The sequence below is a fragment of the Coregonus clupeaformis genome, chromosome 29, assembly GCF_020615455.1.
Source record: "Coregonus clupeaformis isolate EN_2021a chromosome 29, ASM2061545v1, whole genome shotgun sequence".
In the NCBI taxonomy this organism is placed as follows: Eukaryota; Metazoa; Chordata; class Actinopteri; order Salmoniformes; family Salmonidae; genus Coregonus; species Coregonus clupeaformis.
Window position 1 is genome coordinate 57,585,490 of NC_059220.1, and position 14,542 is coordinate 57,600,031.

Sequence of the window (14,542 nt, forward strand, 5' to 3'; positions counted from 1 at the left end):
AGAGAGAGAGAGAGAGAGAGAGAGAGAGAGAGAGAGAGAGAGAGAGAGAGAGAGAGAGAGAGAGAGAGAGAGAGAGAGAGAGAGAGAGAGAGAGAGAGAGAGAGAGAGAGAGAGAGAGAGAGAGAGAGAGAGAGAGAGAGAAAAACAATTTATCTGTGTATTATCAAGAAAGGCAGACACTTTAATCAGTCAGCTATGAAGTCAGTATTTCCATTCTTATCTGTCGTAGGAGTGGAAATGGAGAGCAGATAGCGCTCTGGGAGCCCATCGGTGGGCAGGAATGATAATGGGGGAGAGAGGCCTGGCTATTGGACCGCTGTGTCAGCGCTATCTGCACCCATTATCAACAGCCTTATCAGCACTACCATCAGCCAAGCTGTAATGGGGCCAGTTCAACTTTCCACATTATCATACCGCCAAGACCTGGTTCAGTGAGGCTAGAGGTCTGACTGGAGACAGAGAGAGAGACAGAGACAGGGAGAGAGAGGAGGGAGAGATAAAATGAGAAAGGGGGTGATAGCAAGGGGGGCTGCTGCAAGAGAATGAGGGATAAAGATAGAGTGAATAAAAAAGAAGAACTGGTGGATAGAGAAGAAAAAGAGAGCAACAAGGAGAATAAAGTGTAGGGACATTTTGAAAAACACAGACCAAGAACCAATGTATATAAACCCTGGACTGCTGATGCTATGTATTGGCCATTGAGAGGCTTTGAAGCCACCGGTTGGCCATATTGGCACTCCCCAGAAGGAGAAGTCCTCCATAGCTCCCGAGTGGCGCAGCGGTCTAAGGCACTGCATCTCAGTGCTTGAGGCGTCACTACAGACCCCCTGGTTCGATTCCAGGCTGTATAATAATAATAATAATAATAATATGCCATTTAGCAGACGCTTTTATCCAAAGCGACTTACAGTCATGCGTGCATACATTTTTGTGTATGGGTGGTCCCGGGGATCGAACCCACTATCTTGGCGTTACAAGCGCCGTGCTCTACCAGCTGAGCTACAGAGTATCACAACCGCCCGTGATTGGGAGTCCCATAGGGCGGCGCACAATTGGCCCAGCGTCGTCTGGGTTTGCCCGGTACTGTTCAGTTTATATATGTTAACTTCCTCCAGCTAAATCAAGACAAGACCAAGGTACTTATTGTTGGAGCCAAAGCACAGAGAGAGAATCTGGTCGCAAATTTTAATTAACGGACAATAAAGATAAAAAAACAGGTAAAAAAACCTAGGTGTTATTTTGTATTCTGAACTCAATTTCGAATCACACATGACCAAACGTGACCAAAATAGCTTATTACCACCTGAGGAACATTGCCAAGGTGCGGCCGTTTCTCTCTCAGGCTGATTCAGAGAGACTCATCCATTATTTTATTACACGCAGGCTTGACTACTGTAATGCTCTACTGTCTGGTCTACCCAAGAAAGCCATTGGTCAACTGCAAAACATACAGAATGCTGCAGCACGGGTACTGACCAAGACCAGATGGAAAGCACACATTACACTGGTTTTAAGGTCTCTGCGCTGGCTGCCTGTGAGTTTTATAATTAATTTCAAGATTCTTCTATTGGTTTTCAAATCAATCCACGATTGTGCACCAATACATGTCAGACATGCTTTTAAGTTATGTACCCAGTAGTACAACGATGAGACAGCCTATAGGGAGGAGGTCAGAGACCTGGCAGTCTGGCGCCAGGACAACAACCTCTCCCTCAATGTGAGAAAGACAAAGAAGATGATCGTGGACTACAGGAAAAGGAGGGCCGAGCACGCCCCCATTCACATCGACGGGGCTGTAGTGGAGCAGGTCGAGAGCTTCAAGTTCCTTGGAGTCCACGTCACCAACAAACTATCATGGTCGAAACACACCAAGACAGTCGTTAAGAGGGCACGACAATGCCTATTCCCACTCAGGAGACTGAAATGATTTGGCATGTGTCCTCAGATCCTCAAAATGTTCTATAGCTGCACCATCGAGAGCATCCTGACTGGTTGTGTTCCCGTCTGGTATGGCAACTGCTCGGCATCCGATCGCAAGGCGCTACAGAGGGTAGTGCGTGCGGCCCAGTACATCACTGGGGCCAAGCGGTGTCAGAGGAAGGCCCTAAAAATTGTCAAAGACTCCAGCCAACCTAGTCATTGACTGTTCTCTCCACTACCGCACGGCAAGCGGTACTGGAGCGCCAAGTCTAGGTCCAAAAGGCTCCTTAACAGCTTCTACCCCCAAGCCTTAAGACTACTGAACAGTTAATGAAATGGCTACCCGGACTATTTGCATTGACACCCCGTTTCTTTACACTTCTGCTACTCTCTGTTTATTTTCTATGCATAGTCACTTTACTCCTACCCCTATGTACATATTACCTCAATTACCTCGACTAACCTGTACCCCCGCACATTGACTCGTAACCGGTACCCCCTGTATATAGCCTCGTTGTTGTTATTTTATTGTGTTACTTTTCTTTTTACTTTAGTTTATTTAGTAAATATATTCTTAACTTTTTTTTTCTTAAAACTGATTTGTTGGTTAAGGGCTTATAAGTAAGCATTTCACAGTAAGGTCTACATCTGTTGTATTCGGCGCGTGTGACAAATAACATTTGATTTGATTCAACACAGCGCCCCCTATCAGTCATCTAGTGTATATATACATCATTGGCAAGAACAGAAGGAAAATATCACACTATGACTACAGAAATCAAAATAATCATCATCAATATCCAATTTACAGTAGCAACCAGGTATTTCCTTAGTATTGTACATGACAATTACATGTTTGTTTATTTGGGTTTTATTAAAACAAGAACCACTAGCTTACCAGGTAGTTACCAATTGCTTTGAATTATTTTAGAAAGTACCCATTGACATCACAAACCAGTGGAAACAGTACTATGAGAGATAATACACATTCCAAATCTCCTAGCTTATCAATAGTCTACAGAGGTTGCACTGGCTGCGAACAGACACTGTAGGTGGGTCCAGGTACTAAAAGGATGAAAATTATGTTAGACATCTGATTGCCAACGGATGTCATTAAACCACCCGATTGCTCTTCCCTCTCTTCCTCTTCCCCATTTGTACTCTCTTGTCGTTCATTGACTGTGAAGAAGGACACTTCTTCATTTACACACTATTTAAAGGAAAGGAGTTTCAGTTGTGGTCATACTGTCTGACTCAATCTGCCATGTTGTTCCCTCATCTCATCTGAGCACAATTATGTATTTCATTATGTGCACGTACAGTATCAATAAGATACTAAGAGAGGGAAGATATAAGATAGTTTGTCATGGCTGTATATTGGAAGATAACAAAGGGAGTGGTGTGTAACCTGATGTCTGGACTACATTATCTATCTCCTCACAACAGAACGATTTCCCAATGAGAAGGGGTGACAAGAAGTGATGAGACACTGGACTTGAAGAAGCCTAGTAATGAGTGGGGTGGACAAAGACACCATCTAACCCACGATCACTATTTCTCATTTTAAAGTTTTTACTTACTTCTCTCATCTTTGCTCACTCGACCATACCCATTTCTTACTGTACATTAGAAACCTGAAAACCGAAAAGTACGCTTCTATGAAGTGTTAGTCCTGTGTGGCTCAGAGCATGGCGCTTGCAACACCGGGGTTGTTCCCACGGGGGAATCGAACCAACAACAAAATAAATATGAAAATGTATGCACTCACTACTGTAAGTCACTCTGGATAAGAGCGTCTGCTAAATATGTAAAATGTGTTATGCACCATCTGTGGCCCCTCCCACAAGTATCTAAATCCCTCTACCTGCACAACTGTCTTTGACTGACAGGTCACTTTTCAGCCACAGAGCAAGAACACACACAGTTAACACAAGCGCAAACCAGACAAAGATCACTCACATATTGGGCAAACACTATCAGAAAAAAATACATGCTTTCTGGAACCTTAAAGGGTTCTTCAGCTGTCCCCATAGGAGAACCCTTTGAGTATGTTTTTTTGTTTGCAGGTAGAACCCTTTTGGGACTCAGACATACACTAAACCCTTTTGGGAAAAAAGGGTTCTACCTGGAACCAAAAAGGGTTCTCCTATGGGGACAGCCCAAAACCCCTTTTGGAACCCTTTTTTCTAAGAGTGCATGGTGCCATTTGGGATGCACCCTAACTGGCCAGAGTGTAGTGTATGAGAGCAGACAGTGAGAGGAGCCACTGGTCTAGACCACCTCTGTTTATGTGGGTCCCCTGGACCAGTCTAGCATCTCCTCTTTCTGGGCCTTTGTCCCTGACGCCCAGCAGTTCTTATCGCCACTTTTGCTCCTCATACACCCTGCCCATTGCTCACTGAAAATATTTCACATGCTGGTCCTTAATGTAGCCCAATCAAGCACTGTGGGCAAAGCACATTTGCTGAAGAAAGATGAGAGTACATTAAAGGGTGTGTGTGTGTGTGTGTGTGTGTGTGTGTGTGTGTGTGTGTGTGTGTGTGTGTGTGTGTGTCTCTCAGTTGACAGAGCATGGTGCTTGCAACGCCAGGGCTGTGGGTTCGATTCACACAGGGGATCATTTTCAAAAAGTATGAAAATGTATGCACTCACTAGTGTAAGTCGCTCTGGATAAGAGCGTCTGCTAAATGACTAAAATGTATATGTGTGTACCTGTGGTATAGATCCTTATAGGAGATCTGACGGAGTGGAGATGCAGAGTCATAATTTCGTGTGACATACAGATATCATATTCTACAGGTCAAGAATGCACGCTTCCGTGTCCCATATCACAGTTGGGGGCAGAGTCATTCCTGTGGTGCTCCACTCCCGCCGCCTGCCTGCCCGCTGTAAAACCAGGTCAGTCTGGATTGTTTACCCAGGCATTTTTACACCCCGGAACAGTATAGAGCGCTGAACACAGTAGGAGCAAATGGCCTCTCTTATCGGCGGCGCTGGGGGGGCCTTGTCATAACAGCGTCACACACTGTCCCCCGGCCAGCGGCCTGCCTGCCGACAGCCTGAGCACAGCCACGTGTATCGACACACATCGATACACCATCTCTATACAGACCTCTACATCAAGACACCAATGTAAACATACTACAACAACACCCACAACCTCAGCCCATCAATCAAACCATACCCTCCATAAATATCACTCATCAACTGGACAGTGGACACAGAACTAAAGAATAATTGGTCCCATTGTGCAATGTGTCCCTATTAATACCTATGTATTTATATGGTTGTTACATAGGCAGGTACAGTGTAATTATAGTGTAGGTGCACATTGTTACATAGTACTTACGACACAAAGCAGCACCATCAGTGTTTAGAATGGAAGGTGGGACACGGCTTTTATGTACTTGAGGAAAGGGCTCTTTGCTTTACGTTGTTGGGGTAAAAGTCAACCTACACTACAGCACAGTATGTGCAAACCCCACACCAAAGACAAAACACAGCAGGGCATTTCCATCGAAAATAACCCATGAGCACCAACATGTGAAGTTCATAGTACCATATCAAATTGGGTGTCAAATGAAAGCTAAAAGTCTATATTTTTGGAAAATTAAGGCGACCATTTTCCATCTTAAAAACTAGGCATAAGTAAAGGCTTTGATTTCTGGATAAGCAGATGGAAAACTTTGAAATCAAGGGTTTTTATTTGGCATATATTTTAAAGTGAGAAAACTGAGTCAAAGTGTAATTACGTTACCGTGGAATTGTCCAGCAGCAATTACTGCAAAAGTAAATAGTTTTGACAAAGATTAGGCTACTGTAAGTAGGTGGTAAGTATTCCCTCTTCAACAAAGTCCTTGCCTCAGAGGTCAGAGGTGAAACCGTTTACAACGGCTCCAGGGGGGCCAAGGAGCAGAGCATCATAATTCACACTACACAGTCCCCAGAGTAAATAGCAGGAAGGTGTAATAACTCATCCACACACCAAACAGGCAGCGTTTCCTCTGTAACCCTGCCAACTTCCCCCCACAGGCAGCCCACTCACCCATTCCACTAACACTGTTCAACATCATCAGATCTATAGGTCATAACCTAACGACAAAAGAAACCGATACACACAAGAATCCACCAACAAAATGAGCAAATCCCCCAAAATATTAGCTAATATTGTGCTGTATTATACTGCACTGTACTCTACTGTGCTCTGCTGTATATCCATAATTATGCATCTCTGTGTAGTACAGATCAGGGACCATGATGTCATTCTGGAGATCGGGCCCCAGGGCTTATCAAAAGTTCACATCGAGCTAAAAGCAGAACAAAGAAGGAAAAACACACAAGAGAAAGCCACCAAGGCACTGTGTGTGTATATATGGGCGTATGGGTTTATGAGTGTGTGTCTGTCTGAGACTGTGTGTGCGTGAGCCATGTATTTTTTTAAATGTTTTATTACTGGCTTGTGAAGATTGGATTCATCTTTCAATTGTAAAATTTAAAAAACAGTCATATGACCTATAGAGGTAAAAGTAGTCATTAAATGTTCTCAAACTGAACAGACTATTTAAAAGCGTCCCAATTCCAGCGTAATCCGTCATCATCTAATATCTCGTAGTAAAATCAACAACTTTTAGTGTTATGCTGATGCTGTATTTTTTTTCCTTTTTTCTTTTAGCGACATAGATATGCTCTTCATTTTTCGCCAAAAAAGCACTCAAGATAATCATCAACGAACACAACATTTCAATGATATCTTACATGGAATCTACACTGAGTAATACGTGGTATTAGTTTTAATTAAATTAATCAACTACAATGCTTGTTAGGGAAAAAACAGGGGGTGGGGAAAAGGGTGAGGTTGAAGAAGAGAGAGAGGGAGAGAAATGCATTCACACCTATCATCTAATTATACAACATTAATCACATTAACAGTGGAACTGATTGCCAGGGTCCAGGCCTTGCTGCTCCTACGTGTCGCTTTGTTATTGCAGTGGAGTCTTAGCAAGCTTGCTCTGTGCTGATAACAACTCTAATCGCACTTGGCAATCTCTATCTGCACTGGAGATCGGGCCCCAGGGCTTATCAAAAGTTCACATCGAGCTAAAAGCAGAACAAAGAAGGAAAAACACACAAGAGAAAGCCACCAAGGCGCTGTGTGTGTATATATGGGCGTACGGGTTTATGAGTGTGTGTCTGTCTGAGACTGTGTGTGCGTGAGCCATGTATTATAAAAATGTTTTACTGACTTGGGAAGATTGGACTCATCTTTCAATTGTACAAAAAATAATGTAATATGACCTATAGAGGTAAAAGTGTATGTAAGACATCCATTCAAAATAGAACAGGGTTACATCCAAACTGTTTAATGTGTTTTATATAAAATCTCAATTCAAAAATCCCCTAGATACACAAATACACTTTCAGAGCAACTGCCATTGTCTAAAGAGATGAGGTCAATGGTAATTCAGAGGTGGCTGAACCTACAGACATGACTTCGTCTGTAAGCGGCCATGTATTATTCATGGTGACCTCTGAGCTTTATCAGTGATGTCATGAGGATAGAGCTGCAGAGAGAGCGGCTGCAGCTGTATCTGTGGATCTGCCTGAGCTTATCTATCAGTGATCAGCAGGCGGCCTTATCAGCCCTGCACATCTCAGAGAGGGCGAGCTGACTGCTTTCAAACCTACAATCTACCATTTCTGTATTCCTGGCTTTTTTCCACTACGCCTTATCAGGCCTGCTATCCCTATTTCTGGCCTTATCTGCTTCTCCCTCTTTAAAAAAAATAAAACTCTAAAGATACACCCAGCTAGTCCCAAACAACAACACAAACACGACAAAGATGAGAATGCAGCAGCCAAATGTAATTATAATGCAAGCTCAATCCCAATCGCCTCCATCTGTCTCACACTATCAGGGGAGCGATCGCCGCCCTGCTTATCCTGTCTCCCATCTCAACTGCCAAAATATAAGCCCTGAGATCCGGACCCAGTGCCGCATTCATATCTTTCCATCAAGGAGGGATGGATAATCAGTTTGAGAGATCTTCACCGTCAGAAGAATGACGCACAAAAGACACAGACAAATCTCTACCCTGAGTTTAGGCTTCCATAATGCAGGGACACATCTGTTTTTGGTCCAGCATTCCAAATGCCACCACCGCCCAGTAAGTGTGCTATAACCAGAACACAGTAATTAATTAAAATACGGGATAGTACAGAGAAGCAAGCGTGTGACGCTTATGGAACAATATGGTGGACGTAATCAAACCCCAAGTCTTTATCACTACTCCTACTCCAATAAAATGTCTGCCAAGGCACAAGAGAATCATGAGACTTCAATGTTTTTCTGTGTCACGTCAAGAAGCCAGGAAGCATGATGGTGTAAGCACTGATAAAGACAAAGGCCATGACACCCCTGATATGCTTACAGCTTGGATTTATCCACTCCAGTGTCTGGACTATATCCACAGTCCATGTGAGACTGATAGGTGATCAATTGGAAGACCACTATGGAAAAATAATAAGGAAAGGAAATTACTTTTTTTATATTATTATTATTTAGATTACAGCTAGCCAACAGAACAATCATCCTCTTCATTAATAAAATAACATGTGAAGAGGATTTTTCTTTTTCATAATAACACTAACCTACAAGAATGCTTCCATACTTAGTCAAATACTTTTTTAAACCTATATCTCTCATGTAGCTTTTTCAAGTGGCTGCTTTGAAGATGGCATGTTGCAGATCTTATTTGGAGAGTCCATTAGGGTAGTTGGCATGACCGCCCAATGGTATGCCTTTAACTAGAAGCATCGTTATGCGCACTTTATGCACAATGCGTAATGTATGCTAATATTACCTTATCATGTGATTTCTCTTTCCTTTTAAGAGTCACTTTCTGCTATATTTTTGAGCAGCCCTTTCAAACTCAACCTCCAAGATATTGCTACTGTGCTTATCGGACCAAGGCATCTCTTCTGGATGAAGAACTGAGAGAGCGCCTGGCACCAGAGCAAAACGACTTCTCAGCAGTAGGCAGGCAGGGAGTGAGTGTGTGTTTGAGAGAGAGAGAGAGAGAGAGAGAGAGAGAGAGAGAGAGAGACCTTTTAAATGGACGCCTATGTATTAAAGAGTTAAAAGGATAGATGAAAAAATATCCAATTGTAACCCACTATCAGAATGCGAGATCAGCAAGCGCGCTATCTGACGCCCCATCTCTGGAAAGAGAACTGAAAAGACGGGGGAAATGCAACGCCAGCCTCAGTGCAGCCTCAGACAGAAAACAAATAAAAAAGATCCAATTTTAATCTTTATCTCGGTTGAGATCAGATCGCAGTTTATCTGCGTTCACATCGCCTTTTTCAGAGAACAGTGACGTTTCCACAACAGAATTAAACAGGAAACCACTGTTACAGTTCAGTTGCCAATGGACAAAACGTTTTTAAAAGAGCAAGCAAATTCACATTTTTATTAAGCCTAGGGGCCTATATTGCAACTAAATAAAGTTGGAGAGAGACTGCAAGTTAGGCTAAGTGGCCCTAACTAAGTAACCCAATGTTTATACCCACTGTGATAGACTTCATAAACCATTTTTTTTATTTTAGCATACATCTAAAAGAATTATAGCTTTCACATGATGTTTCACATTGTTACTTTAAAACAATATTTGATTGCACACTCACTGTGGAGAGTGGAGCAGGAGAGCGCAGAAAACTTACACTGAGATGTGCTTTACATCACATTTAAAATGATAGATTATTTTGAATATATATGCTCTAGTAGGCCTACCAAGCATTTATAATAGTGGCCTATGTGCTCGATATTAGGCTGGCTGACTAGCCTATCTTTTAAATGTATTTGAGTCAGTATGCTATCATTTAAACTGTTGGCTACCCTACATAAAATGTAGGCTAAAAATAATGCACATTTCCACAAAATTATTATAAACATAGCCTAGTCACATTTTTATATTAGGTTGGCAGGTCATTTATATAAATATTATTTTGGTCACTGCTAAATTTCACTAACCTAGGCCACCTGTCAAAGTATACACAGTATGTACCCAATGAACCACCTTTAATAAAGATCAATGTGAACGTATTATTTTTCTTACGTTTGATCTGCTGGGGTTTGCTCTGCTTTCTTCGGGACATGTTTTTCTCCTGCTCTTGGTCCGCTGAAGGGAAGTTATCTTTTTCCTACGAAGAACTAGCACTGAAACACAGATCGATCTCCGGCCGGAGATATCCGCATGTCCTGCACTTTGATATTCTTTGACGCGCGAGGGCTACCTGTGGCCAAGTAAGCTTTAGTTACTTTTCAATGTCTTCCCAGATGTGCGGTCTTCTCTTTGCCCTTCCTCCTCTTCCTTGTTATGTCTTAACTGTCACCTACGGGATGCAAGTGACTGCAGTTGTATCGCTATAACTATTGTATTAAATGTTGCCGCTATAGAGGTCAATGTAGCCTATAACTGATTTCGTTTTCCTTTGTTTTTCCCTAATCCTCCCCACACTCGAGTACTGGCAGGCACTTTTCAATGGAGCGCGAGCGTTACATTAAACATTACAGCTGATATGCAGCACTGACACGCCCCTCTAACGCCCCCTGCGTCTGACGTGAGGCTAACGTGTCCATTATGGACGTTTTTTCTTCTTCTCTGAATTGTAGGCCCCAAAATTCTTGATTCTACCTACTTTCATTTTATTCATTGATAACGTTTATTTTGACTCGAAACTTTATCTAAAATGATCGAAATTCTGTCATTTATAATAGCATAATATAGTAATAGTATGATTATTATGGTGAGTCTGTATTAGATCTTTATAATGTGCAAACTATAAGGGAGCCTAATAGTTCATCTTTTGGAATTTGCCTACACTTACGTGACTCCTGAAAACGTCACGTTTTAAGATGACAGACAGTTATGATATAATTATGAAGACAAGTTGATGAGAAAATGAAGACATGGAAACCTTGCATAGGGAAATCTTTGGTGCACTGTAAATGCAATATCATAGGTGATGTGCAACATTTTTCTATTTACAACATGCAATTCAAGACAAATTAAAATGTGATTGGATTAGTCTTAGATAACTGGTGGGTGCCAAGAATGCTGTTGTATTCATTTAATTCTTAGTGGAAATAAAAACAGTTTTACATGGAAATATTTGAATTAAAGCCACAGTCAAACTTTTCAGTAATTTCACATAATGAAATATCCCTTGATTTTGACATGTTTTACCTTATCAGTACCCCCAAAAAAAGGACCTAGAACTTCAATGTTTATGTTTATGTTGTCATTGGAAACTATAGCTTCAAATAATGTATGTTGCTCTATCCTAGTAAATCATTAATTGAGAACGTATGTAGCCTACTATTTGTATATGAAGATGTCCTGGGATGCATTTGCTACATTGTTTACATTTTTGTTGTTAGCCCACTCTTTGAGGGTATGCACAAATTAAGGAGTGTGGCTTTAAAATAGTCCCATCACTATTTATGCTACCAAAATTACCAAGTGATAGATTGTTGGCAACATAAAGTCTCAAGTGTGCAATGTGTATTCTCAATACTTTAACAAATAAGTCTGTAATGGATTACATCTGTTTATCTGTTTTTGTTCAGTTTAAATTTTTTACAAACAATACAGGAATTTGTAACAAAATCAATCTTAAGTAGGCATCAATTGAGTGTACAAATCACAAACAACCAAGACAATAGCTCACAAGACAAACGTTTACGCTAGATTCACTGCTGCCATCTAGTGACCGTGGAAATCTTGTGAAGTAGAAAAAGGCTGGTGTGTAACAGCACAGTAGCTGTTATAATAATAATAATAATATGCCATTTAGCAGACGCTTTTATCCAAAGCGACTTACAGTCATGCGTGCATACATTTTTTGTGTATGGGTGGTCCCGGGGATCGAACCCACTACCTTGGCGTTATAAGCGCCGTGCTCTACCAGCTGAGCTACAGAGGACCACATGTTATGTTTTATCCACATATGAGTTTGTCTTGATGATGTACAGAAATTGAGACTATACTGTCACATCGGATACTGTGATACACACTGATCATGCTCATCTTTGAAGATATTAGAACATCATTTGATACTTACTTCACAGATACACACAAGATCACACATTACCGTTTGGATTTAAGACAGTCATGAGAAATGATACTGGCAAGACCGATCGGTAACACTTCACATTACGTTGCTCTTCTACTTGTGTAGTAATGCTGTTATTGTAACAACATTATCTGGTCATATCATATGGTAATTACTGTGTAATAACATGTTACTACTTTAGAATGAAATTAAAATGCTGAGTGAATTATACAATGATACCGTGATGCCAGAGTCTGTGTGTGTGTGAGTGCGTGTCTGTGTATGTGTATGTGTGAGTGTGTGTGTATGTGTGCGTGTGCTTACCTATTTTTTAAATACTTGTGTGCATGTGCTTACATATAGTGTGTTTAATACTTATAAGGATTATTAGCAGGGTAAGGATTCAAAGCTTTAAGAGTTGTTCATCGTTCTCAGCAGGGAGTGCCAGGTCTCTGTAAGTCCTCCCAGACTCGCAGCAGGTCACTCACACGGTCCATTTCAGTAGTGATGACAGTAGAGTAGTAACAGCGATTGTGAGTGTAGGGCATGGAAAGCTTGAAGAGGGCAGAGTTAGGTGGGTAACTGGCTGCAATCCCTAAATAGCTCAGACACATACCCAGGTAGGCATCCTCTAAAAATATGGCACGGACTTGTTTGGATGCTTCCACTATTTTCTCAGGAAGATCTATGGAAAAGACATAACCATTTCCCAAAAGGTAGGGAGGGAATTTGGTACTGGGGTAAACCTTATTGGGAATGTACCACTTTGAGGTGCTGTCTCTCACCACTTGTGTGTTTTGGCTGAACTTCCCAGTGATGTAGTTGTGCTTTGGTGTGGTTGGGTCTATCAGCATGTTGACCAGGTTGTGCACGTTGAGGAACATGTCAGAGTCAATCTTCATAGCGAAGGAGGCGCCGGGGCAGCGAGAGGCAAGCCACTCTAGCATCACCATGGTCTTGATGGTCAGGTTGAAGTAGCTGTCCTGGAAGTCACTCTGCAGCATGTCATGGTACTCCTGGCTCTCCAGCAGCACCTCCTCCTGCATCCTCTGTGCCCCTGCTCCACTGGGCAGGCCCAGCAGGAAGAACAGATGCACAGCCCGGCCCAGAACCAGGCTCTCCTTACCCCAAGTCCTCCGGATGTCCTCCCGGGCTACCAGATTACCAGGAGCTACTGGCACCATCAGAAGCAGGAAGGGGCTGCGGTCCTGGCACTCATGAGGCTCATCCAGGACAAACTGATATTTCTGTGGGTAGGCTACATGGTATGGTGAAAAAAACTCCTCCTCATTTTCATTGGTATAAGAGAGAGGAGTTAGATCCTGACCTCCTAGCAGCCAGAGTGGGGTCTGGCTTGTATGAAGAGTGAAGAGGGTGGTTACGTAGAAGATCACCAGGATCCCCACAGCCAGGAGAAGCACAAAACACCTCTGATGGGGAAACCTCATGCATTGACATGTTCCACTGTCTTCTGTTTTTTTACTGAAAGTAATGGAGAGATTTTAAAAGAGAGGAACAAGTGAAGGTGCTTAATTATGTTACTTTTAATTAAAAAAATTATAACATGGTTTAAAAAATATATATATCAATAGAAGACAATGTTCAATATATCACTATGTCCACTATAAATATTTAACTTGTAAGACAATCTTGTGAAGAAAAGGAGTAAACCTTTAAGAACACAAAGCCAATGATATTTGTAAGTCGCTCTGGATAAGAGCGTCTGCTAAATGACGTAAATGTAATGTAATGTAAATGATATAAATCAGAATGCATTTACCTGTTACCACCTGTTCCACTGACATTAAAGTGTTGAAGTTCCATGGATAACAGCTTTCTTTGACCTGGTCAGCCACACACTGCCTGCCCTTCAAACTTGGGATTTATACTGGTCACATAGTATGTTGCGGCAGTCTCTGACAAAATCCTAATCCAGACAGCATTACGTGTGATGTTATATATATAGTGGCACGGCAGCATGCATGAAGTGGCTCTGGGTATAGTTAAGAGCCTTATGCTTAAATCATGGTGCAAATAAACTATACAACTAAAAATAGCACTATCTAGTCTAGTAACATTTCCAACAGAGAGCAGTAGAAAAAGACAGTCAGAAAGTCATTCAGGACTAGTACACTAAACCCAAAGGATATTGAGCATTGCTATGAACACCAGCTGGTCAAAAAACTGGCATAAGGTTACAAGGGCAAAGCTGGTTTATACTGCAAATCTGCAGTGAGATACAGGGCAGTGCTTCACTAAAGGATAAAACCCAAGTAAAGAGGTTTGTTATTGTCAAAAGAGGCAAAGAGGATTAAATGCAATCTACTGTAATGTAACTTATTTGTCCCTTCATGTATCACCGGACCTTATCACCATGAAATACAGTTGCCAACTCTGACCAAGCTCACTCCAGCAAATATGTTTTCTTATTTTTTTACATCCCTTCTTTTAAAGTCCTTGAAGTGTCGGAGTAAACCAGCTCTTCGACAACTCAGGTATCCCTGAATAG

At 41.8% G+C, this 14,542-nt stretch overlaps 2 protein-coding genes across 2 annotated transcripts in view; both read right to left on the reverse strand.

Annotated features, from left to right (window-relative positions):
* zfpm1 (zinc finger protein, FOG family member 1) overlaps window positions 1–10,466 on the reverse strand; it is a 95,445-nt gene extending 84,979 nt beyond the window's left edge. Inside the window, exon 1 of the mRNA XM_041890044.1 lies at window positions 10,035–10,466. Coding sequence (XP_041745978.1) covers window positions 10,035–10,074 — 40 coding nt within the window. The 5' untranslated portion in view covers window positions 10,075–10,466. The remainder of the gene's footprint in view (window positions 1–10,034) is intronic.
* A 1,373-nt stretch (window positions 10,467–11,839) lies between these two features.
* Window positions 11,840–14,142, reverse strand: LOC121576688 (beta-1,3-galactosyltransferase 2-like). Its single transcript, XM_041890045.2, has 2 exons — window positions 13,814–14,142; window positions 11,840–13,515 (listed from the first exon to the last, which is right to left on the reverse strand). The coding sequence occupies exons 1-2, from the start codon at window positions 13,855–13,857 to the stop codon at window positions 12,465–12,467; spliced, it is 1,095 nt and encodes a 364-aa protein (XP_041745979.1). The 5' UTR covers window positions 13,858–14,142; the 3' UTR covers window positions 11,840–12,464.
* Window positions 14,143–14,542: the final 400 nt, after the last annotated feature.